The sequence below is a fragment of the Gossypium hirsutum genome, chromosome A08 (genome assembly GCF_007990345.1).
Source record: "Gossypium hirsutum isolate 1008001.06 chromosome A08, Gossypium_hirsutum_v2.1, whole genome shotgun sequence".
Lineage (NCBI taxonomy): Eukaryota > Viridiplantae > Streptophyta > Magnoliopsida > Malvales > Malvaceae > Gossypium > Gossypium hirsutum.
Genome location: NC_053431.1, coordinates 88,037,939 through 88,062,421, shown reverse-complemented (window position 1 = coordinate 88,062,421; position 24,483 = coordinate 88,037,939). Strand labels below are relative to the sequence as shown.

The 24,483-nt window shown below is 35.3% G+C and overlaps 1 protein-coding gene across 2 annotated transcripts; it reads right to left on the bottom strand.

Moving 5' to 3' along the window:
- Positions 1–1,311: 1,311 nt before the first annotated feature.
- On the bottom strand, positions 1,312–6,526 carry LOC107948809 (uncharacterized). Of its 2 annotated transcripts, XM_016883473.2 has the most exons (7): positions 6,219–6,496; positions 5,571–6,036; positions 3,404–4,462; positions 3,021–3,325; positions 2,688–2,849; positions 2,380–2,556; positions 1,312–2,253 (listed from the first exon to the last, which is right to left on the bottom strand). In XM_016883473.2, exons 2-6 carry the CDS (start codon positions 6,028–6,030, stop codon positions 2,407–2,409), a joined length of 2,136 nt encoding a protein of 711 aa, XP_016738962.2. In that variant the 5' UTR covers positions 6,031–6,036; positions 6,219–6,496; the 3' UTR covers positions 1,312–2,253; positions 2,380–2,406. The 2 variants fall into 2 exon arrangements, with proteins under 2 accessions (XP_016738962.2, XP_016738955.2); XM_016883466.2 differs by having other exon boundaries at positions 3,021–4,462; positions 6,219–6,526.
- Positions 6,527–24,483: the final 17,957 nt, after the last annotated feature.

Below are 24,483 nucleotides of genomic sequence, written 5' to 3'. Positions count from 1 at the left end.
GAATTTTTATATGATTTGATGATGACAAACGAATTAACGTTTAGCTTCTTAATGTTGGGTAATAAGCTAATAACTTTTATCAGTTATGATTTTTTATATTTTACTACAGAGACTTAAAAAATCAAATTATACTAATGAAAACGCATAGTACAAGGCCATCTGTATAATTTGAACAAACAAAAAAAAAAACCATTGCACAGCGCTGTTAGCTTGGATAATGAAAGGTCTTCTATCATGAATCTGAGGATCATATCTCATGCCAATCCAAGGGATCTTAGGGCCAGTTCTGCATTGTTTTTTAAAAGTATTTCTGGCTCCAAAAGCACTTTTAGAAGAAAAGCCGTACAGAACAAGTTGCTTTTGACGGAAATTTTTAGCTTTTCAGAAGTGCTTTTCAAAAGCACTCCTGAAACGGAGAAGTTAAAATTTTTAGTTTTTCTTCTCCCAAAAACACTTTTAGTGCTTAATTACTTTTTCACTCCTTCAATAATAGAGTACTTCTCTTTATTTTTCTTGGTACTTAATTACAAATGTGTTAAAATCATTAATTAAAAATAAAAAAATATTTTTTAAAATACTAATTACAAATATTTAATAGTTATATTTAAATATTTAAAATATAGTTTATATACTCTAATTAAATTTTATAAATAATTAATATTTATTGCTTAAAAATATTTAAAATTTATATTTTATATATTAAAATATTAACAAGAAATTATAATATATTTTTATATTCTTACTAAAATATAATAATATTAACTAATTTAAATATTATTTAAATGTATATTTGTTACTTGATAATAACATGTCTAAAATTAACATTTTATTTCTCAAAAGTACTTTTTGACAGCAATGCTAAACACTCAAATTTTAAACAAAATTTTTCAAAAACACTTCTCAAAAGTACTTTTCCACAACACTTCTCAAAAGCACTTTTCAAAAGCATTGTCAAACTAGCCCTTAATAACCAACAGTGGCTGACCTCCAAAACAGTAAATTATTTTAAACTATAGAAGCAACCCATCATTCTTTCATGTTTTCTACCTCAAGCTAGATTATTATAATTCAAAAAGAACGAAAAAACCTAGTGTGTTCAAACAAATATGTCCATTTTCATATAGTTTAAATTTCATGCACCACTAAGATTTATGCAGTTTGATTTTGACAGGGTAATGTCATAACATCAGCTTCGGTTCCCGCTACACTATGCATGCACAGCAGCTGATATCTAAATGCCTAGCGGAAACCTACGTAGTTTCTGATTTTCAGTAGACCAATACCCAATATTTAGCAGCCACAAGACTATAATTGAAAGATAACCAACAAGGATTAAAACCTTTAAAGAGTCAAACAAGAATAGAAAGATGCATAACAAGTTTGTCCTAAGTTTTTAACAGCTCTTTTACAAGGTTGGAGAGCAGTATGTTCTGAGCAACTCAGAGTTGGAGTTCCACACACTTACAGATATGTTTATGAGAACAAAGTATCATTCACCACAGGATAACAACTTAGATCGAGTTTTGATTCAACTGTTTTGTCCTGAAAACTCCTCCTTCAATACATGTTCCCAGTCTGAAGAACAATTGTCATACCTACCTGAAGAGGATTGGTTTCCAGGAGATTGTATCATGAAGTCATGCTGAACAACTAGCTCTTCTCCTGCTTTGTTGGTCACATGATGCTGTGAAACAGGTTCTAGGTTAACACCTGACTTTACATCCTCTGATATGTCTTTATCAATGGGTATTTGCTTTGTCATTCCTGCAAATGGAAGATCAACAACCTCTGGAAGTAGTTTTCTTTCCACCTCATTTGGATCGAAATTGTCAAAGTCGCGATTTTTCAGAATTTGAAACCTAGCCATTACAGAGGCTTCACCATCTTCTGTCTGGCAGGCTATTCCTTGTACAATGGAGTCTTGAGATGACAGGACTAGAGTAGAGTTGTCCTTTACTTCAGTTGCCAATTGGTCAAAACCATCCAAATCCGGACAAAGCTTGGAGCTCGAAAGTTCATCAAGCTCTCCAGTATGAACAGAACTAGAATTGTTAAGCCGCTGTTTTAGTGCTTGAAATCTGGCTGTCACATCATCAGCATGGTAGCAAGAGCTTTTGATGGAAGAATTCTGGTTAGAAACAGCAGTAGGTGATTCACTCTCAGCTGATTGTGTTAATTTCTTATTGGTGTTTACTTGAGCAGAAAATTTAGAATTAGATTTTTTATCCTCATCTGATGCATCTTCTGACAAATCTAGAGCAAAACAAGTATAAACCTTATATCAGATAGCCAAACTGAAAGAGTCAAGATTTTTAGCAAAAAAACTCCAAAGCTTATATATTATGATGTGATCCACCAAGTGCGAAGAAAAATTTTAACCTTTTCTTTTGTCCAATTTGGATTCTTCTATTTCAATCTTAATCTTATTGAAACGAGCCATGTAATTGGTGGAACATAAAGCAGCTTCTGCCTCGAGCCATAAATTCTTATACAAAAGAACTTGTGGTGTGTCTCATCCTTCTCATGAAAATTCTCAACCAGAATCTTCTTCATAGCCTGCAGGCTCAACCAAGGGAGATAGAAAGCAATCATAATTTCAATTTTAATCTCTTTTTCCTCCCTATCATAGAAATGAAGAAATGACAATATCAATCACGGTACAAATGAAGAATCAAATAAGCAAATACCTGGGTCATTTTATCATTTCTTGCCTTTATGCCTGTACCACTCTCGAAAGGAATGAAATCAGAACATTTCTCATCTTTCTTACCAGAATGCTTCGTTTTCTCTTGTACATGCTGACTCCAGACATCAATAGCCGCCACCTGGGGCGTTCCCATGCTTGTCCCCTGAGAAGAAAGTTTATAGCTCAGTGATAAACCAAAAACGCATTTCTATAAAAGGCTTCAGAAGGAAGAGGCATTATAGTGGAGAGAAGCACAACTTAACATTTCAAATTTCCTCCATTTAGTTACATATCAATCAGACAGGCTAATAAAATAAAAAACAGCATAAGGTACCTCATGTAGATCGCTTAAAAATGATTCTTGTCCAACATTTTTTGACATGCATGTATTAAGATTTTTTATTACTTTTTCAAGTGACTTGCGATCTTGTTCCTTCAATTCAGATGACTCATTGGAGCAGTGATGCAGAAGCAATTTCGACAGGTTATGCATTGTATCTAACAGAATAACTATGCTGTTAGTTGAAACTGGTTCTTTCCCAAAGAATTTAGAATGCTGAGTAGAAACATCTTCTACAGAGGACGGCGAGCATGAAAGACTTTTTACTTCATGGCACAACATATGAGATGAACCACAGCCTGAGACATCATTTATCTTCATCACAAGATCAGAAAAATCAGTCTCAAAGGTGAGCAAATTTTTAGAAGCCAATCTACCTTCTGTAACATTTTGTTCAATGGTGCAAGGTGGCTTCTCAACCTCATCCGCTGATTTGTTGAATAAGACATTACTGTTCTTTCGTTCACTTGCATCATCAGAGAATTTTATCTTACATGCAGAGCTTGTTACTCTGTTATAGGATCCTGCTTTCCCAACGACGTCAGGTAGATGATCTCTAGATGAAATGATAGAGACAGAAGGCAATTTCAAGAAAGAGACTGAACTATCTTCCACACTCCCATTCTCAACATTCATCCTGCTTTCACCTGGTTTTTCAGAAGGAAGCCTAACCATGTTAGCAGTATTCATAGGCATAAATTTAAGTTCTTGACCATCACCACATGCTTCCAGTTTCTTTTCAAGCTGCACTGAAACAGCCTCTGAAGATCCAAATGGGGAATTATGAGAAGATGGAGCTCCTCTCCAGCAAGGTGAGTCAACAGGAGGGTTGTAATGATCCAAATTCTCTAAAGCATTCTCCATAGCAATGACTCCATTACTATCAAGTGCCGAACAGAAATTATCTGGACCATTATGTGTAAAAGTAACTCCAGGTTTTGCTCTGAAGGAATTATCAGAGGCATCCTTAGATGCCATATTTGAAGTCGAAAGCTTGTCAGTCCTTGTTGCTGATGAATCCCCATACAGATAACAATTTCCATCAACATGATAGCTAAGTAGACTTGGGTCGAACTCATTTTTGCTACCAAAGTTTAACAAATAATGAGGTTCCTTCACATTAGAAGGACTGTTGCCACTCATATCATGCTGTCTCACAGGTTTCTCATATGGAAAGTTGAATGGCACTAGATTGTTCTTGCAACTTACTAGATTTAAGGAAGGTACCTGCAAATCTGCTTCAGGAAGTGCTGAACTGGACCCGATAACTGATGTATTCGAGTAGCCAACAGGCATGAAAGAAAGATTTTGCCCTGGGACAGGGTTATAATCTAGTTTATCTATACTAGGGGGGGCAACTTGCTTTTCCGTACCTAGAGAATAGAAATTTTGTGAAGTTTGTTCACATGTATTCAGGCACTTAGAGGGATGGGCTCCTGCATGAGAGACCAAAAGAAAGGGAAAATGGGTTACGTAGCATTACACCTCACCTTTTGATATAATCATCCCCTAGTTCCCTCCTTCCCACATACACCACTTCCTAAAATTGAATTTGACAATCCAATAATATGCACAATAAATAAAGAGTGAAGATGCATTTCATACAAATCATTGTGATTATGGCAAATTGATAACTGAAATAAAATTGGCGACCAGCAAAGGGGTGAGTACTCTTTTTTTTCATTTTCGTCAAAATACTGCAGGGTAAGAGAAGAAACACGGGACAAACTTTAATATGTATGAATCCAGAGGTTCTAGGGAAAAAAATGCATGAGTCAGCCATCCTGCTTTCATGTTTATGTAGGGACTATTAGTCAATAAAGCAAACAAACAGGAGAGGGAAAGAGAAGATAATATGGTCAGACTATATATGAATAAAGAAAATTTACCAATCATGCCAACAGACAGAACCCTAAATCAAGCAGATTATATATTCGAGTTTTAACAATATGAAGGCATATCCCCAGCATCTATCTTAGACAATAGTCTAGGCAAGCTTATTAAATGTGTAGGTAAGACTTGACTCAGAAAATTTGCTGCAGACAAGATATGATCAGTCATCAAGAGCTTAAAGTAATACCTGAATTAAAATATTTTATCATGTACACAAAAATGCATTTGAATACTGAACTTCTGCAGATGGGATAATCAAAGCAAAAAGGAGAATAATGAAAATGCAAGAAAGATCAACCTATATGGTTGACAACTGGAATTTTAAAAATACCAATAGAAGTATAGATACTATTTTGAATTTGAAATTCGTGTTTTTATACCTTTCAAATATGTAATCAAGTTGAGTTTAACTAATGTATACACAGTACATGAGTTTGATTCTCATAATTTATATAGAAATGAAATTCAAATCCAAATTTACAGATTCATGATTCCAGACATAGTACAAAAGACTATAGACAAAAAACACTAGGATCAAAAGTAAATCATAAGAAAGCAATAAAAAGATACAAATTTCAGGAACACGTTTTTTTTTATTATCAAAAAACAATATGAATATTATAGATGATCGAAATAAAAAGGAAAACTTACCAAGGTTGATATGATCCTTGAAAATGGAGGAAGGAGATCCATTCGACTCCTTTGAATAGAAACTCCCACCTTGCTGAGACGGGTTCCCTTTCTCCCAACCCCACGAGCCAACACCCCATTGAGCTGTATGGTCCAGGCCAGGCAAGCTCTGCTCATCGAAAGTAGGAACATGGAAGGGAGGTGAGACATAGGAAGGGAAATAAGTCTTGGGTTCAAAAAGATCCGATTTCTGGTCGAAGGAAGAAGTGGGAATTGGGTCCAAACGTTGAGCAGGTTGGGGTGAATTAAAAGTATAAGGATTAGTATCAAGCCAATTCAAGGGTTCACCCAAATCAACAAGTGGGGTAGCAGAAGAAGGTTTTGGGATGGATCGATCGACAGTGAAAGGTGGAGCTAAAGCTGATAAATTTGAAGATCCTCCTCCATAAGCGCTCCCACCATAAGATCCAAATCCTATCATCGTGTTCTGTATGAAAAACTCAATATTAGAACACCCAAAACAGAATAATAGAAAAGAGTTCGAATTCTGCAAGAACAGACTACAGCTTTCTCAGTTTCAGAAAAAATAAAATCGAACTTTGTATGGATGAGAGAAAGTAAATAGATTCAACAACATCAATAGTTATCATCGTCTTCTATTGATCATACCAACGGAGAAGATAAGCGACGACTTCAAGCGAAGACGCAAGTTACAGAGAATTAATTGACATCGACACCATCATTCCAAGCACCGTCACTTCGGGTTTGGAGAATCGGGAATTAAGGGTGGCGCGAGTTTTTCTTGTTTGGGATTATTGCCTCTTATCCTTTAAGTTTCTGTTAACCTTTCACAAGTTCATAAAGTTTTCCAATATCATTGCTGAATCCTTTTCTAATTTTATTTCTTAGTTTTGCAGTCAATCATCCTTTTTTAATAAGATTTCTTTAAAGCGGTTAAGATATTTTTCAAGTCCTTCAAATTTATTTCTTTTTAGCTTCCTAGTAGAAATTTAATTTTAGATTAATATTGTTTGGAGAAATTTGACGAATTTAAAATATGGACAATAAAACGAATATAAAATATATAAAAAATGTTGATATAGTATTTTAAAATTAAAAAAAACTTTTACTTGATAGGCATGTAACCAAAAAATTTATTAAAATGAACAAGAATTTAATAGAAGAACTTTAACACGATTAATAATTAGACTCATATTTTTAAATTTATAAAGCGCAGGAACTTAATTTCTTAAAATAAAAGTAAAGAGATAAAGCATCGAATGTACAAAATATATATATAGAGAGAGAGAGAGAGAGAGATTTGGAGTATTTTTTAACTTTTAAAGTTAAAGCCAAATTGATTTATGAATATCAATTTTCTTATTTTTACTTTTATATTATTTAATTTATTATTTATAAAAATGTGTATGGAAAAGTGATTTCGTAGAAATTTTTTTGGATAATTATCTCGACATTTTTGGGTGTCAAGTTCAATGAGATATCAAATCATCAAAGGAGTTAGTAGGAAAGTATCACAAAATGTAGTCCATAGTACTTCAACACACATGGAAGTCGAGTTCAAGGTTTAGTAATTTGATTCGAGAATTTATTTGGTTGTTAATTCAACTGATCTATTAAATACAATGGAAGTTGACAACCATAATAGTCGGCTTTCACTCTTTAAATACCTCACCCATTTCTATTATCTTCTCACTCAAAATCATTTCAAACTCTTTAAAAACTTAATGCTTTTTACTTTTTTTTTTGTGGAAAATGGCAAAATCAATGTTTCAAGAAGAGCATATCACCAACTACTCTATCAATATGGTGAAATTTTCAACTTCTTTTTAAAGAATTTTTAATTTTGTGGAAATAATTTTAATATTTTTTGAAATTTAATATTATTTTTTTGTAACTTTTCAACAATAGGATGATCGAGTTGTTCATGCCAGACACAATTTAAAATTTCAAAAGCTTGATGGACGTATCGTATAACACTTAAAGAATGTCAGTTTATATGCGGCATCTATGATGGGAAAGTTCAATTGCATTCTTGAGTTGCTTGCCACATTATTAGACAGATGGAGGCTTGAAAGGATACATGTGGGGAATCGACAATTACACTCATAGTTGTCATTTTAATAATTGGCTTTTTAATTGACAAGCATGTGATAATTGGACTTAGTAAAGTCGAGCTAGAGTATAAAGTCATCAATTGTTGGTGTTGTCTCATCTAAAGGAGAAACCAAAGAAGGAATTAGATGAGCGTCGTATAAAGTGAACATGGTTGGAGAGGCTTGTTACACTAGCCCCTTCACTGTATGAAAATGTGGAGGAGATGGATTAATAGCTAGAAATTAGGCTTAGTTTAGCATTGCTTCTCAAAAGCACTTTTGAGCAAAAGCTAAAATTTTTTGCTTTCACTTTTGGCCAAAAAAGCTTTTTTGCAAAGCATTTTTTGTCCTAAAAGCACTTTCACTTAGATGCTTTGGATTGAGGGAGGTCCATTGCATTTATCTTCCTCTATTGAAGGATTTTAAGGCAATAGGTAGATTCAGCTAGGGTGTCACTACTCCAGTTTATCTATATAGGGCACTTTGTAGGATGACCTGTAAACTAATCAACAAAATAAATTGTTGTGACTTGCTTTTACAAATATGGCCATGGATATAGATGTCGTGGTTAACCACCCCTTCCTAACCGTGAGAGTTCCATCTTATTAAAAGGTAAAAATATCGTAGTGTATATTATTTTAAAATATGTTTTAGTACCAATACTCAAAATCTCTCATTGCATCAAATATTGGAACAAATTTAGGGGTCACTTGGACCATACTACTATAGAAGGAACTTGGCATGGATGAAGTGAGAAATTGATCGACGAGCCGATGGAGAGATATGCTGATTTTTTTATTCGTGTTCAATAAAATTTAGTATGCTTGTCAATGAATATAAATGTATTTGTAATTTTTCAATTTCGGTGGATGTTTTACTCACACAATGTGATCTTTAACATTATACCAAAGACTACTTTTGAGCAACATGCATTGTTCAGGGTGTGGATGACCATTATTTATTTCTACATCATGAGTGGTAACACATTGACTGGGTGAAATGTAAAATCAGATTCATTTAAAAAATTCTAATAGAGCCTTAAAACATCATGAGGATTTATAAGATAGATTTGAGGGGACATGAGAAACATTAATTGACCGAGCATAGATTGTAGGTTAAGCTATGGGACCATAGAGTTGAGCAGAGCATATATATGGCAATTACCTAATGTGGTAATTTCTGAGCCTATAAGGCATATATGCAATGGTTCAGTTAGGTGGGCCACGAGTAATTCTATTCAGTAGGGGAGTATCTAGTGGTACGAGAATGACATGTACCATCATGCCATTGAGAAATACATCAGCAAGGCTATTCTTGAGCATCCCAACCTCCCTAGCTAGACTTAGAGCTACCGGTACAGTAGCTAAACCCTCCTACCTCTATGACATACTATCCTTGTGAACTTGCGTACCTTGTTGGCGAGGAATTCGACCGTGGCAATGTCCCTTTGTCACTATTTGTGGCTCCAACAATGGAAATGAAAATCATGAATCCAAAGTTCATATAGCTCTTCAATTGGATGAACTTGAGCACATCTTCGCCTCTACATCCTTTGCATTATTTATCTTTGATGGGGCAGTTAGGTGCATAGTTCAAGTTCTTCTGATCAACACGAGAAACAAACAATGAGAAATGATGTGCCAATCCAAGATCCATCGAATTGAAATTCAACATGAAACTTTCATCCATTGAGTCATGGAATCCACCCTCCGTATAGGCATCATTGATGTACTTTTTTTTTCTGTTGCTTGGGTTCAATGTTTAAAACTTTATATAAATTGTAACATTTTTATGTGTAAGTATATTTTTGTTATTTTTATTTGTGTTTAGTTATTGAATTCCAAATTTATTGAGTTAGGAAATTTGCAAATAAAAAAGGAAGGTTCATTTTAGTCTTTCCAGTTTATAGTTTAGGGAAACACAGGTTAAAATAAATCTAAATTTAAATTTTGAATCCGCAATTCAAACTTAACTACAACATCACAGTGTAACCATATAGTGAAAAAATATCACAATTCATTAAAAACAAATATGAATGTGACAAAATTTTTTATATTAGTTGTAATCAAGTGATGTTTTCTTGTGAAACTAAATGGTTTAATGGTGGTTGTGTTGAATCTAGTGCCCTAAGTGTAGTATTCTTGTTTGTATACTTGTATTTTTTAAACAGATTAACTTAATAAAATTATCTATAAATTACATTAATATCATTTGTATATTGTCCTTAATAGTTTTTTGCACGTAAAGCAATGAAAGCAAATATTGGCTCATTGATTATCTAACATTTAACTAATACTAAGTGGAATTACATGATTGAATCACAATATGAAAAAGAAAACTTGAAATTAGTAGATGAGCCTAAACATGACATTAGTCTAATTGGAAATGAGCAAACAGATTGAAAGGCTAATATATCGTCTATCAAGTCCAATAGGGGAGATGCTTTTTCTTGAGTATTGAAGCAGATGTATCCAAAAGATAGAGACATAGAAGTGACTGACTAGACTGATAGTACATCAGATATGTAACACCCCTAACCCGTGTGCGTCACCGGAACAGGGTTACGAAGTATTACCGGAACTTTCAGAACATTTTCAGATAATTTATAACAATTACTATTGACTTTTTGAAATTTTTCGTAACGTCCCTTAAATGGACCCTCGGGGCCCAATATGAACTTTAGAATCAAATCGGAACTTAATTGGGAACTCTAAAAATTTTTCGTGAATTTTCAAAACTTTTCCAAGGAGCAGGGCTCACACGCCCGTATGGTCCAAAGGACATACCCGTGTGACCCTAGGACATGCCTGTGCTACAGGCCATGTTTGAACCCGTGTAACTTTTTGACTTGTGCACACGGCCAGCCACACGCCCGTGTGAGCAGGCCGTGTGATTAATTTTATTTTTCGAATTTAGGTGCAGGTTTCACACGACTAAGACACACACCAGTGTTCTAGGCCATACAACACACACGACTAAGAGACACGCCTGTGCCTCTGCCCGTGTGCTTAATTTTGAGCATTCTATTTCTCGAATTAAAGGTGTAAAGGACACACGGCCTAACCACACACCTATGTACCAGGCCGTGTGTTACACACGGTTTAGACACATGCCCGTGCAGACAAAGTAAAGCTATTTCTAGCTTTATTTCTCACTCAAAATCACACCAATGACCTGCACTTAAACTCACATCCAAATATCAACCATTGCAAGCATTCAAATTAAGCAAACTCTATCATTCAACATGACATACCATTACATGCATACATGTTTATAATCTTACCTTGGTATATTCCATATGTTAGACATAATTTGATCAACTACTTAACATATATGTAGCTACCATAGTACGACATTACAAGTATATCAAGACAACCATTATTAGCCATTCCAATGGCTAGATTACAAATCACATATTTAAGCTATCTATGGCCAAGTTAGCCTATACATGCCATTATACCAAAATGATTTTACTATATATATACACCCAAAATAAGCTAGTGGATAGTGTTATGATGCTCCAATAATCTCCAACCTTCGTGAGCCTCTGAGTACTATAAAACAGAGGAAAATAAAACAGAGTAAGCATTACATGCTTAGAAAGTTCGTATAACAGAAAGTAAACTTACCAATCTCGTTTATTAAATCTAAGCATACAATATCATGTTTTCCATCAACTTGACAAAATTGCCTAAACACATGCATTCAATCAAACATGTTAGTCACAAAATTTCATATACATCATGAAACAGTCCAATTTCAGTGAAATCGAAACAGTGGTTTTGAGACCATAAATCCGATTCAAAAATAAAGTTTACTTTTATTTTATTATATGGTCCGTATTATGATAGACATGTTGTGTGAAAATTTTGGTACAAAAATTTTATCGATTAAGTGTTTAATTACGAGAAGGACTAAATCACATAAAATGCAAAAGTTGAATTCTAGTAGCTATAAAGATTAAAGCTATAGAATTCAAAACTAGAGGTCTTTATATGGTAATTAGACCACTAAAGAAAAGTATGTAGATTTTTGGTGACTCATCCATGGAAAAATTAGAAAAGAGTAGGGACTAAATTAGAGATTACAAAAATTAAAAGATAATAATTAATTAAAAATAAAATTTTATCTTATTTTCATGTCTTCTTCCCTAAAATTTCTATGGAAACCCTAGAAGAGAGAGAGAAAACATTCCATGCTTAAAAAGGTATAAAATCAAGTCCTGTTTTTAGTAATTTTTATATTTTTGGAATTGGGATAGTCTAATCTATCTATTTAGGGGATTAATTTGAAAAGTTATCAAGGTATGAAATTTGGGTCATGGATGAATATGCTGAAAATTAGAAATTTATGGTAGAAAATAAAAGGTTTTTGATAGATAAATAATTTTTACAAAGTGATTTTTGATGAAAACATGATTTAGGGACTAAAATGTAAAGTTATGAAATTTGATAAAAAATTCTGAATTTTTATGAATACCTGTGCTGTAAATTTTGTAATGGGATTTTGGTTAGGCTTGGAATAGGAAGTAAATTTCATAAGTTTCATTTTCTGAGCCTAGGGACAAAATTGGAATTTATGGAAAAGTTAGGGGCAAAATGGTAATTTTTCCTAGGATGTAAATTGAGTCCAAATGAGTATGAAATATGAGAAATTGATGATTAAAGCTAATATATAGGTTCAGACAATTCACATTCGAGGTTAGATCAAGAAAAAGAAAAAGGTTTCGGATTAGTAGATTTTATACGCGGACAAGTGTCGAGGTAAGTTTGTGTAACTTAATCGAGCATGTAACTATGTTAATTGAATTTTGTGTTTGTATTTAATGTGACTTATATTGAAATGCATTACTTGAATGCTATAATGGAAAATTTAATACATGCTTGAAATGGTGAAAAAGGGTTAAGTCCCGATTGAATATTGAATTCCGATGAATATATGTGCTTTCTCGAAATGGATGAGGTCTTGCATTTGTTTTTGATGGATTTAGCTCAGACGAGTAATCTTATTGACCTCATTATAGAAAGGATTTAGCCTGGACAGGTAATCCTGATATAATACCTCTCGAGTATACGTTATAATTAGGGTTTAACTTGGACTGATAATCCTAATTGAGCTCTTTTGAGCATACGTTATATAAAGGATTTAGCTGGACTGGTAATCCTGTTATACGATATGTGGCTTTAGAGTGTGTTCCTTGATTAAGTGCCCTAATGGGTACCCTTGAATAAGAAATTGACGGATTGTTGAATCGTATACCTCGAGTGTACTACTTGAGCATCCATCAGAATTTCAATAATTCAACGGACACAACTCTTGACTTGGTATGAGAATTATGAGATGACATGATAATTACTTGAAAGAATATTGCATGATGAGCTCATCTATGTTTACTTAATTGATATGAAGACTTTGGTGACTAACATGTTTGATTGAATGCATGTGTTTAGCCGATTTTGCTAATGGATGAAAAACATGATATTGTATGCTTAGATTTAATAAACGGGATTGATAAGTTTAGTTTTTGTTATAAAAACTTACTAAGCATATAATGCTTAATCCGTTTTATTTTCCCCTGTTTTATAGTGCTCGGAAGCTCACGAATGTAACAGCCTATTTTTAGGTCAAATAGAAACAGTGGTTTCGGGACCACAAATCTGAATTCAAAATATTTATTTTATTATTTTATTAAATTTTACATCATGAAATAATTATTGTGTGAAAGTTTCGTAAAGAAATTTTACTGTTTAAATGCTTAATTCGGTAAAAAGGACTAAATCGCATAACGCGTAAAAGTTGAGTTCTATTGTGTAAAAGTATTAAATAGCTATGACTTATTAATATGGGAGTTCTTATTAAGTAATTTTTCCATTTATAATGTAAGTGGACATTCTTGGACGTTGTTTAAATGTTGTTTAAGTTATATTAACAAGGTTATAATGGTAATTTATGTATTTAGTTAATAATAAAACAAAACCAAAACATATTATTTTCCTTCATCTTCATTGTTGAATTTGAGAAACAAAATAAAGTTTTTGAAGCTTCCATGGTTTCGGCACATTCTTAGCTAAATTAAAGTATGGTTTTAGCTCGATTTTTAATGATTTCTACGTTTTTGTACTCGTTGCAGCTTAATCTAGCTAGCCCGTACCTTCTTTTTTGAAAATATTATAGATTTTAAATAATGCCATGGTTTAATATTTGAATTCTTGATGTCTAATGATAGATTATGGAAGCTTGATGATAGTTTTACAAGTTTTATAAAGTGATTTTTGATAAAAATATCAAATAGGGATTAAATTGTGAAAATGTAAAATGTGGTAGTTAAAAGTGTGAAATAATGAAATATATGGGCTGCTAGAAGTCCCTATGAAATTCTAATATCATGGGATTATGGTTTAATTGTGTAATTTTGTATTTTATGTATTAAGGACTAAATTGCAAAGTAGTCAAAAGTCTAGGGTAAATTTATAATTTAGCCAAAATGAATGTTTTAGGCTAAATTGAATTAAATGAAAGTTTGCATGAGTTAATTTGATATATTATAGATTAAGATAAGCAAATATCAGAATTACATCAGGAAAAACGAAAAGTGGATGAATAGCTGATAGTTTTATCCGAGGATACGAGGTAAGTTCGTATAATTAGAATCGAACTTTTACATACTTGTGATTATTGAAATGAATGTGGAAAATGAAAATATTTTAAGTATAATGTCTTATTGGTATAATGTATTTGTCACTAAGCCTCGTTTGAACTGTATGGATTCACTGGATACGAGTGACATGTTATTGGGATTACCGTTTTGGTCGAGCTCCTGCATTTGTTGCGGACTCATCATAGCTCACATGAGCTTACCGATATATCAGCTCGTAAGATCTTACTATTTTCAGCTCATTGGAGCTTACTGATATATCAGCTTGTATGAGCTTACTGTTCAACTCGAAAGAGATTACCGTTTCAGCTCAATAGAGCTTACTATTCATCAGCTCAGGAGGAGCTTACTGAATATGGCTCGAAAGAGCATATATGATGATGAATTGATGGATTTTGACATTGTTCACTCAATTATCCTTTGAAGTTCTAATAGGTTCAACGGACCTAAATATTGTTATACAGACGAGTTACGGTTTATAAATATTATTAATGTTATACATGATATATGAATTTGGAATGATGATAAGCATTGTATTAATGGATGGTTTCATGTATTTTTACAATGACTAACATGTGATGAATACTTATGCTTAGGTGTTGGTTAATTGAATTGGTTGCATTTTTAGTATTGCTTTGAATATGCATAAATGGTAAGTTTAATTCTAATTTATACGGGCTTACTAAGCTATAAAGCTTACTCTATTTCTTTGTCTATGTTTTATAGAGGCTCATTAGCTCGCTCATTTCGGACAAGACGGAGTTGCAAATCACACTATCCAATTTTCGATTGGTATTTTAAACTTGTAAATATTAGTAAATATGGCATGTATAGGCTAGTTTAAAAGATGATAACTAAGTTACTTGATATCATGGTTTTGGTATATTTTGTATATGAGTGAAGCCATGTGATTTGGCTTATTTTGGTACTATGTTTGGTTGAATTAAGTGTTCAATTATGGCATGTTTTGGTAAGGTAATGATAGAATGAAATTATGCAAGTGAAGTTTTGATACGTAGTTGTTAAATGAATGGATTATGCATGATGTTAATTAGGTATTTGGGCATGTAATTTAGGTTTTGATATGGCAAATTATGTATATTGAATTGGTTATTTTGGTTGCTTATGTAGCTGTAAAAATATGGTCTATATTTATTTGTGAATGCTTGTGGTTTTAGGGTCACAAAATGGATTTATAAATGACCTATTTTTGTCCACACGGGTAGAGACACGAGCATGTGTCTCAGCCGTGTGCGACACATGGTCATGTTGTACGGTCATAGATCCCTCGGGGTACCCTACAAAAATAAAGTCAGTATACCCTGCAGGTTTGGCACGGCATAGACACACGGGCATGTCTACTGACTATGTGTGGCACACGGGCTGGCAAATGGGCGTGTGGCCAGCCATGTGACCCAAGTCAGTTACCTCTTTAGTTTTTCCACGGCCATGGTACACGGGCATGTCCTTGGCCATGTGACATAAGTCAATATGTATGCCCTATTTTCACACGGTCTAAGACATGGACGTGTCTATTAGCCGTGTGAGGCACACGGCCTGTTTACACAGGCGTGTGACACTTGAAAAGTGAAATTTTTTCTAAGTTTCTGAAATTTTTAATATGTTCTGATTTAGTCCCGAATGCATGATTAAAGCTTTGTATGCTTGTTTTAAGTACATATTGAATGTGAATGAATGGTATTGATTGAGAATAGATGGTATCAGATAAATGATTACTCTGAAATGAGTTACAAGTTCAGTAATGCCTCTTAACCTATTCTGACAACGGTTACGGGTTAGGGGTGTTACAGCGAAGGTTGGAGATCATTGGAGCATCGTCACACAATCAACTAGCTTATTTTGGGTATACATAGTAAAATCATTTTGGTATAATGGCATGTATAGGACAACTTGACCATTAGTGGCTTGATAATGATGCTTGTAATCTAGCCATTGGGATGGCTAGTAATGGTTGTTTTGATATACTTGTAATGTCATGCTATGGTAGTTAAATATATGTTAAGTAGTTAATCAAATTATGTCTAATATATGGAATAAACCAAGGTAAGATTGTAATCATGTATGCATGTAATGGTATGCCATGATGAATGATGGAATTTGTTTAATTTGAATGCTTGTTATTGGATGTGTGTTTCAAGTGCAAGTCATGGGTGTGATTTTGGGTGAAAAATGAAGCTAGAAATGGCTTTATTTTGTCCGCACGGGCGTGTGTCTAAACCATGTGTGACATATGGCCGAGTACATGGGCGTGTAGTTAGGTCGTGTGTCCCCTGCACCTTAATTTTGAGAAACAGAATGCTTAGAATTGAGCACAAGGGTAGAGACACGGGCATGTGTCTCAGCCGTGTGTGCTACATGGCCTAGAACACGGGCGTGTGTCTTGGCCATGTGAAACCTACATCTAATTTTGAAATGAATTAATTAACCACACGACCTAGCACACGGGCGTGTGGCATTGCCGTGTGCAAAAGTCAGAGAGTTACTCGGGGTCAAATACAGCCTGCAGCACGGGCGTGTCCTAGGGTCACACGGGCGTGTCCCTCGGACCACACGGGCATGTGAGCCCTGCACCTTGGAAAATTTTTGAAATTTCGCGAAAAATTCTTAGAGGTTTCGATTAAGTCTCAACTAATTCTAATGCTCGTATTAGACCTCGAGGGTCTAATTAAGGGACGTTTTAAATGATCTCGGCTAATGAATAGTAATTTACATAAATTATTTGTAAAATGTTCTGAAAGTTTCGGTAATGCTTCGAAACCCTGTTCCGACGACGGATACGGGTTAGGGGTGTTACACATCAAGTAAACATAGATGAGCTCATCATGCAATATCATTTCAAGACTTTGTTATTTCATCTCATAATTCTCTCATCATGCCAAGAGTTTTGCCCGTTGACTCATTGAAATTCTAATGGATACTCAAGTAGTACACTCGAGGTGTACGATCCAATAACCCGTCAATTCTTATTAAAGAGTACCCATAGGGCTCTAAATTAAGGACCACACTCTTAAGCCACATACCGTATTACAGGATTACCAGTCTAAGCTAAATCTATTATGTAACGTGTGCTCAGAAGAGCTCAATTAGGATTACAAGTCCAGGCTAAATCCTAATTGTATCATATGCTCAAGAGGGATTATATCAGGATTACCCGTCTGGGCTAATCCTTTCTACAATGAGATCAATAGGATTACTTGTCCGAGCTAAATCCCGTCAGCAACAAATGCAGGATCTCATTTTATAATGTAATCACATTTATCCATCGAAATTCAATATTCAAACGAGACTTTACCCCTTTTTCCAACATTTTCGAACATGTAATTATTTCACACATTTATAACATTCTCATAAATATAATTCATATTGCATACAATCGTAACATTCAACTTAACATATTTACATGTTCGATTAAGTTACATGAACTTACCTCAACACTTGTTTGCGAAAATAATCTACTAATCCGAAACCTTTTCTTTTCCTCGATCTAACCTCGAATTTGTGTTGCTTGGATCTATATAAATAACTTTAATCATCAACTTCACACATTTAATATTTATTTGGACTTAGTTTACGTCCTAGGCAAAATTACAATATTACCCCTAACTTTTCCATAAATTCTAATTTCGTCCCTAGGCTCAGAAAATGAAATTTATGCAATTTACTCCCTAGTCCAAGCCTAACCGAAATTTCAATATAGAATTTACAACACATATTTCTATAAATTTCAGAATTTTTCATCAATTTTCACAACTTTACATTTTAGTCCCTAAATCATGTTTTCATCAAAAATCACTTTGTAAAAGTTGTTTATCTATCAACAATCTTTCATTTTCTATGTTAAATTTCTAATTTTCAGCATATTCATCCATGACCTATTTTCCATACTTTGATAACCTTTCAAATTGATCCCCTAAATAGACAGATTAAGCTATCCCGGTTCCAAAAATATCAAAATTACTAAAAATGGGACAAGGAAACTTACCCAATTAAGCCATGAGAGTTTCTTCTCTCTCTCCTAGGGTTTCTGTAACACCCCTAACTCGTATCCGTCACCAAAATGGGGTTATGAGGTATTACCGGATGAGACACAAATTTTGAACAATCGTATGTATACACTTGCTCAAACTCTTAAATCAATCAAATATTAACATATATAACTAATTTAAATTCTTTACGAATCATATCAAAACATTTTATTCAAACATATAACCAATTACGTAATTCATAAGCAAATAGTGCCGAATATATCATTTACCACATAGCATATGCACATATCAATGATAATACAAATAATTCAATCTATTATTACATACATAAATCATATAAAGCAAACATATTAAAGTATATATTATTTTTAGCAAAACTCCATTCGGCACAATAATGATATATCAAATTTAACCAAGTCATTCATGGCATATGTACATTACTACATATGATTTGAAATGACTAAAACATGAACAAATCTACTTATAAATTCATGTTTGTAGTTTTGCGCAAGATTAATAGGTCCTATGTCAATTTAGACATATTTTAAAAGAACACCAAATAGTCTATCCATCAAAATACGTACAAAAGTTCACGAATCATTTCCATAAGGAAAATCAAATTTCATATACAAACAACTTCAATGTTATTCTTATTTGACCGAATAATAAACTTATAAATCAATCAACTTATGCTCATCATTTAATGTCTAACCTATACACTACTCAACCATCAATTTTTTTAACCAAGTCGGACATATATGCATCACATAAAACTTATATAATCTTCTTGTTGTACCAATGCACAAATCACTATTCATTTGGTCATTTTTCAGAGCATTAGCAGATTGTAATCATGCTTTATTTCTTTCCTTTCCTTTGATGTTTTGGTCATGTGAAAAAAGATGAATGCATGGTTGTTTAATTTATGTTTTATTATAACATATATATTATTTAACATTTTACAAGTTTAACCTTTGTTATAAACTATGAAACCATTATAAACCATGCCTTTAACCGTCCGTCCTTTATAATATGGGTTTAATTTCCTTTTAAGGAACCCACATTATAAAGACAATAGCACATTAACATTTTAATAAATAGTTAGCAACTTTTATAACTTACACGATTAAGCCCGTTTATTAAATCGGGCACTCAAATGATCAAATTAAAACACAAAAATTTTATACATATAAATTCATACATTATAAACATAGAAAATAATATTAAAATATTTTTAACTTGGATTTTTTGTAACGCCCCAAAATTTGAGGTCTGTAAGTTTGTTAGGTTAACTCGTTTTGTGTGATGGGGAGGTGGATGAATGGTTTGGGTGTGCTTAGGGGTGTCAGTGAAGCACGGAGGTCGGGTTTTAGCTTTTGCAAAGTACTTTTTTTTCTCTCTTTAAGAAACCCTGGACGCTGGCCCCTAAGCCTTTTAAATAAATATGGTGATTTGCTAGTATAAGGAAGCCGTGTGGCTTGGAGGCTTGTGGCGTGCTTTGGCTTCAGGAAGGATTGGGTTCAAATCCCAGGTGCTGCAGAGGACGTCATTTTGCTGCATGGGGGCGGCAAGAGTTTGTGGCGAATTCAAACTCTACCGTGTGGGAGTTTGAATTAGTCTTGGTTGTTGGGAGAAGATTGTGGAGGGATAAGGGGAGTGATTTGTGGAGAGTTCCACGGAGTTGGTGGGGGAGTGTTGTAGCTGAATTGTACATTTGTAGAAGGAAAATCGGCTAGGGGAGTTTGGCTAGCATTTTTATCATTTTTGGTCTTGGGGTAAAGGCTGAATTCTCCTTTCTCTTTTCTCGGGTTAGTGTTTTGGTACTTTATGGGGCATTACCTTTTCTTTGTGCCAAACTTTCTCTCATTTCTCAGCCTAAGCTGATTGTGGTTTACCCTAATATCTCTCCTTTCCATTTCATCTTGCTACACTTTGTTTTGGCTACACCTTACTTTGATCGATTAACTCCATTTCTTCCCTCACCCATACTTTTGGTCTAAGCCGTAGCATCTTCTTGATCTTTTACTCATCCCCTACTTGTTTTGGTTTGTGTTTTCTTTCCTGAAGCCTTCGCTGAATACTCCCATATCTAGCCAAAACTCTCCCTTATTGGATTAAGGTAAGTTACTCTTGGGTTGTCGAATCTCTTGCAATAGCCGAGCTTGGATATTGTTTCTTCCATACGTATGCTGTGGTTGTGCCATTCCTTTTTTATCTTTTCTATAATGGTCTCTCTTTTAAAACTTCTACTCTATTGGTGTACTCTAGGAGGGTGTTCTTGGCGTCGGGTGTTTGACAGTGGTGTTTGCTGGGATAGGCCGAATATTGCTACTTCTTTCTTTTAGTCTCTGTTTCGGTAAGTAGCTCTCAAAGTTAAGTAGTTTACAATTAAGTTGGGTAATATAATGGATGTAGTTGTTAATGCAGATTGTAGACAACTGGGTTGTAGAAGAAGAGGTAGTTTGAGCCCTATTTGTGCTATCAAGGTAAGTAACTTGTTATGTGGTGTGTAAAAGGATGTTCTTGAATGGTTAATTCAAATGACTAAGACTGTTTGTGGAACGTTGGGTTGTTTAGATTGGGCGTGTGGAGTGCGTTGTTCTTCTCCAATCAGGTGTGTAACCGTACACCATTCTGTTACTGACCAAAAGCCAAAAGGTGTGTATTCACACCACTGCGTAACTGTGACTCGGTAAAAGCCGAAAAGCCAAAACTCCAGCATTTGAGGTCTCACCAGTGTGCGAACGCTCATGTGGTAAATCGAGCCACAAATCATGGGGGACAGACTGTAGAGGCCACCACAAGCACTCTCGTGGGCTTGGGTCGTTATGGGCCTCGTCGGGCTTGGATGGGCCGTGCGGGCCCAAAAGACTCGTGGACCCCACACGGACAAAATTTATGGTGAATAGAAAATAATGAACCAGGCTATGGTGTTCGCATAGCCGTGACTGAAATTGGGCTAAATGGGCCACACAAGTGTGTGGGCCCACTTAGGCCAAGTAATGGGCCTTGGGCCCATTTACACTATTTTGGCCATATGGGTTATCTGAGTTGTTCGTGATGATTGGAGACCTTTCGAAGGGTCATTATTTGTATCGAGACCCTAAAATTAGTTAAATGACCAAAATACCCTTGAAGGGTAAAAATTACTGTTTTACCCCTAACGACGAAGTGACCTTTATAACGCTAGTGGTAGGTTAATTGATGTGTGTATGAAATTTATATGACTGGTTTTTAGTATGGCATACTGTAAACACGTAATATTTATGACATGACATCTGCATGGGGTTGGGTTTATGATATAGAGGAAGTATTGTACTGGTGACTATGTCACGTTTACTACTACTAGTGGCTTGCCACACTTACTGCTACTGGCAGCTACGCTGCGTTATTATTACTGGCAGCTCTGCTGCGATATTAGTGTGCTGGTTGGGTGGGTTGGGTGATATCCTCACATGGTGTGTTGGTTGGTACAGGTGGTGTGCTGGATGGTTTTGGGATGGGTTGCATTTTGCACTATACTGAAACTGTATTGGGCTTAGGCCCACACTGCTACTATTTTAGGGCGAAGGCCCAGACTATCCAGACTGTTACTGCATGCACTATTTTCTATAGTCTGATAAGGGATTACACACTGAGTTTTCGTAAACTCACCATTTCTTTTAATTGTACAGGTAATCCTCAGCCTTAGACGGTTTGGAGCTGCGAGGGACTTAGGGAGGCGGCACGATCACGAATGAATTTAATAATTACTGATTTTATATTTGGGTTTTGTTTTTGTAATAAGGCCATTTGGGGATTTAACTTTTAATTGGGCTATGATTTGGTATTTATCAACTGCTAGAGTAGGAACAGCAGGTTTTCAAAATAATAAAGTTTTCGGTAAGCAACCCTGCAACTTTAATTCTGATAAGAACAAACGTATTGATAACTTTACACGTTTTAAACAGCATGAAACACTAGGCATACACGGGCTTTAAAACTATAAAGGCTTTTACGACAACCGGTTTAACATCATAAGTTTATCGGGTTTCTGGGTAATTGATGTGGCACGTTACATTTTATGGTATTAGAGCTAGGTTCAAAACTTAGCTGTGGAATGAATTTTTCTTAAAATTTAGTTTTGGAAAGGATGTTGTCAACGTAATTTGGCTTGTTTTTGAAATAACGATTACTGGAAGTGTGGCACATCGAGTCTCCGGCACCAAATCTGTTGTATTCTATTATCGATTGCTACTATAAACTACTGTGTTATATTGAAGAATTGTTATAAGTAGTAGAACTGTATCAGAACTCTATAGGTAAAGTAGACGAAAAACCCTAGGTAGTTGATGTTGATAATGAGACCTCGATTTACTAAAACGAAAACTTTAAGTACTATTTGTCATAAAATATTCATTAATAAATATTGAAATTATATATTGATGTCATAAAACTCTTAAATCAGATTAAGAAAATATCGATATGAGTGCTAGAGGTACTCGGGGAAAGGGTACACGAGGCCGTGGTAGAGGTCGAGGAAGTGCTAGGGCTGGGTCCTTAGCTTCGGGCCACATACATGTTAGGGAGGCACCAGCTTCACCGGCAACTGAGACAGGGTCCCATGATCGAGTAGTTAGGGATAATGCTTTGTCACAGACAATGTTACGTGTTCTTGAAAGGGTTGCCAGAGCGAGTACGGGATCAGTAGTCCGGAGGTCAATTTTTGAGCAACTCCGATCTAATGGGGCAGAAATCTTTAAGGGAGTTTCGGGGGTAGCTCCTAATGTGGCAGAATATTGGTTGGAGGCTATGGAGCGAATAATGGATGATCATGACTATTTTGGTGAGCAAAAACTAAAAGGGGCGATTTCTTTATTGTGGGACGAGGCTTATCAATAGTGGTTCACTGTGAGAGAGGGTACACAAGCTGATCGTTTGATGTGGGATTTATTTAAGACAGCCTTTTCAAGGAAATATGTGGGAGCAAGTTATGTGGACGCCCGAAGGAAGAAATTCCTGAGTTTGACCCAAGGGAATAAGACTGTGGCGGCATACGGGGCGAAGTTTTTGTGGCTGAGTCGGTATGCCCATGGGATAGTTGCAACCGAGTATGAACGCTGTGTGCGGTTTGAGGATGGGCTTCGAGATGAGTTGCGTGTGCTGATAGCTTCATAGAGGGAGCGGGATTTTGCTGCCTTGGTTGAGAAAGCAAAGATTGCTGAGGATGTGAAGCGCTCCGAGCGGCAGAACCATGAGAAAGATAAGGGCAGACTGAGGAGGGATTTTAGACCCTCGAGTTCTTCTGGTAGGTTTGCTAAGAGGGCCAGATTTGATGGGCCGGTTCGAGTTAAACCTTATGTTGCTACTGCCAGACCGCAGCCTTGCTTGGATTGTAGGAGAGCTCACCAGGGTGAGTGCTAGAAGCGAATGAGGGTATACTTTAGATGTGGGTTGAAGGACCATCTGGTTAGGAACTGTACTCAAGAGTTTACTCGAACGCCAGCTGTAGGTCAGGGTTTTGTGCAGCCTGTGAGGGGTGGTCAACCGCCACTGAGAGGCTGTGGTCAGGTTAGAGGTGGAAATGGGAGTGGACGAGGTCACGAAACATCGGGCAGAGGTACAGGTAACACTGAGGTGAGACAACCAGCTTTGGTCTATACTGCTCGGTGCCGTGAGGATGGTGACGCACTTGATGTCATAACCGGTACGTTTTTAATTTATAATGTACCTTACACTGCCTTAATTAATATTGGGTCTACACACTCGTATGTTGCGTGTACGGTGTCTGGGACATTGGGTATTCAGTCTGAAAGTATTGCTAGTAAAATGACTGTGTTGAGTTCTCTAGGACAGTCTATTGGGGTAAACAAATTATTCCGAGATGTTCCTTTGGAGGTTCAAGGAAGGGGTTTTCTGGCGGATTGGATGGAATTGCCGTTTGGAGAGTTTGACATTATTTTGGGCATGGATTGGTTAGTGAAGCATCGTGTGAAGTTGGATTGTGCTACTAAGCGGATGTTGTTGAGGACTGTGGATGAGGAAGAGGTTGTGGTGATAGGTGAGCGAAGGGATTATCTGTCTAACGTAATTTCAGCGTTAAAAGTCGGGAAACTGATTCTTAAGGGTTACAAGGCGTTCTTAGCTTATGTCGGTACAACTAAGTCTAAAGGTGCTTC

Excerpts from the sequence above, each read along its gene's own strand:
- LOC107948809 (XM_016883466.2), bottom strand. The coding sequence starts at position 6,030 with ATGATAGGATTTGGATCTTATGGTGGGAGCGCTTATGGAGGAGGATCT. Across the intron at positions 2,850-3,020 it reads TTTTAAGCGATCTACATGAG|GGGACAAGCATGGGAACGCC; the intron begins GTACCTTATGCT and ends CTTTCTTCTCAG. Across the intron at positions 2,557-2,687 it reads GAAATGATAAAATGACCCAG|GCTATGAAGAAGATTCTGGT; the intron begins GTATTTGCTTAT and ends TTGAGCCTGCAG.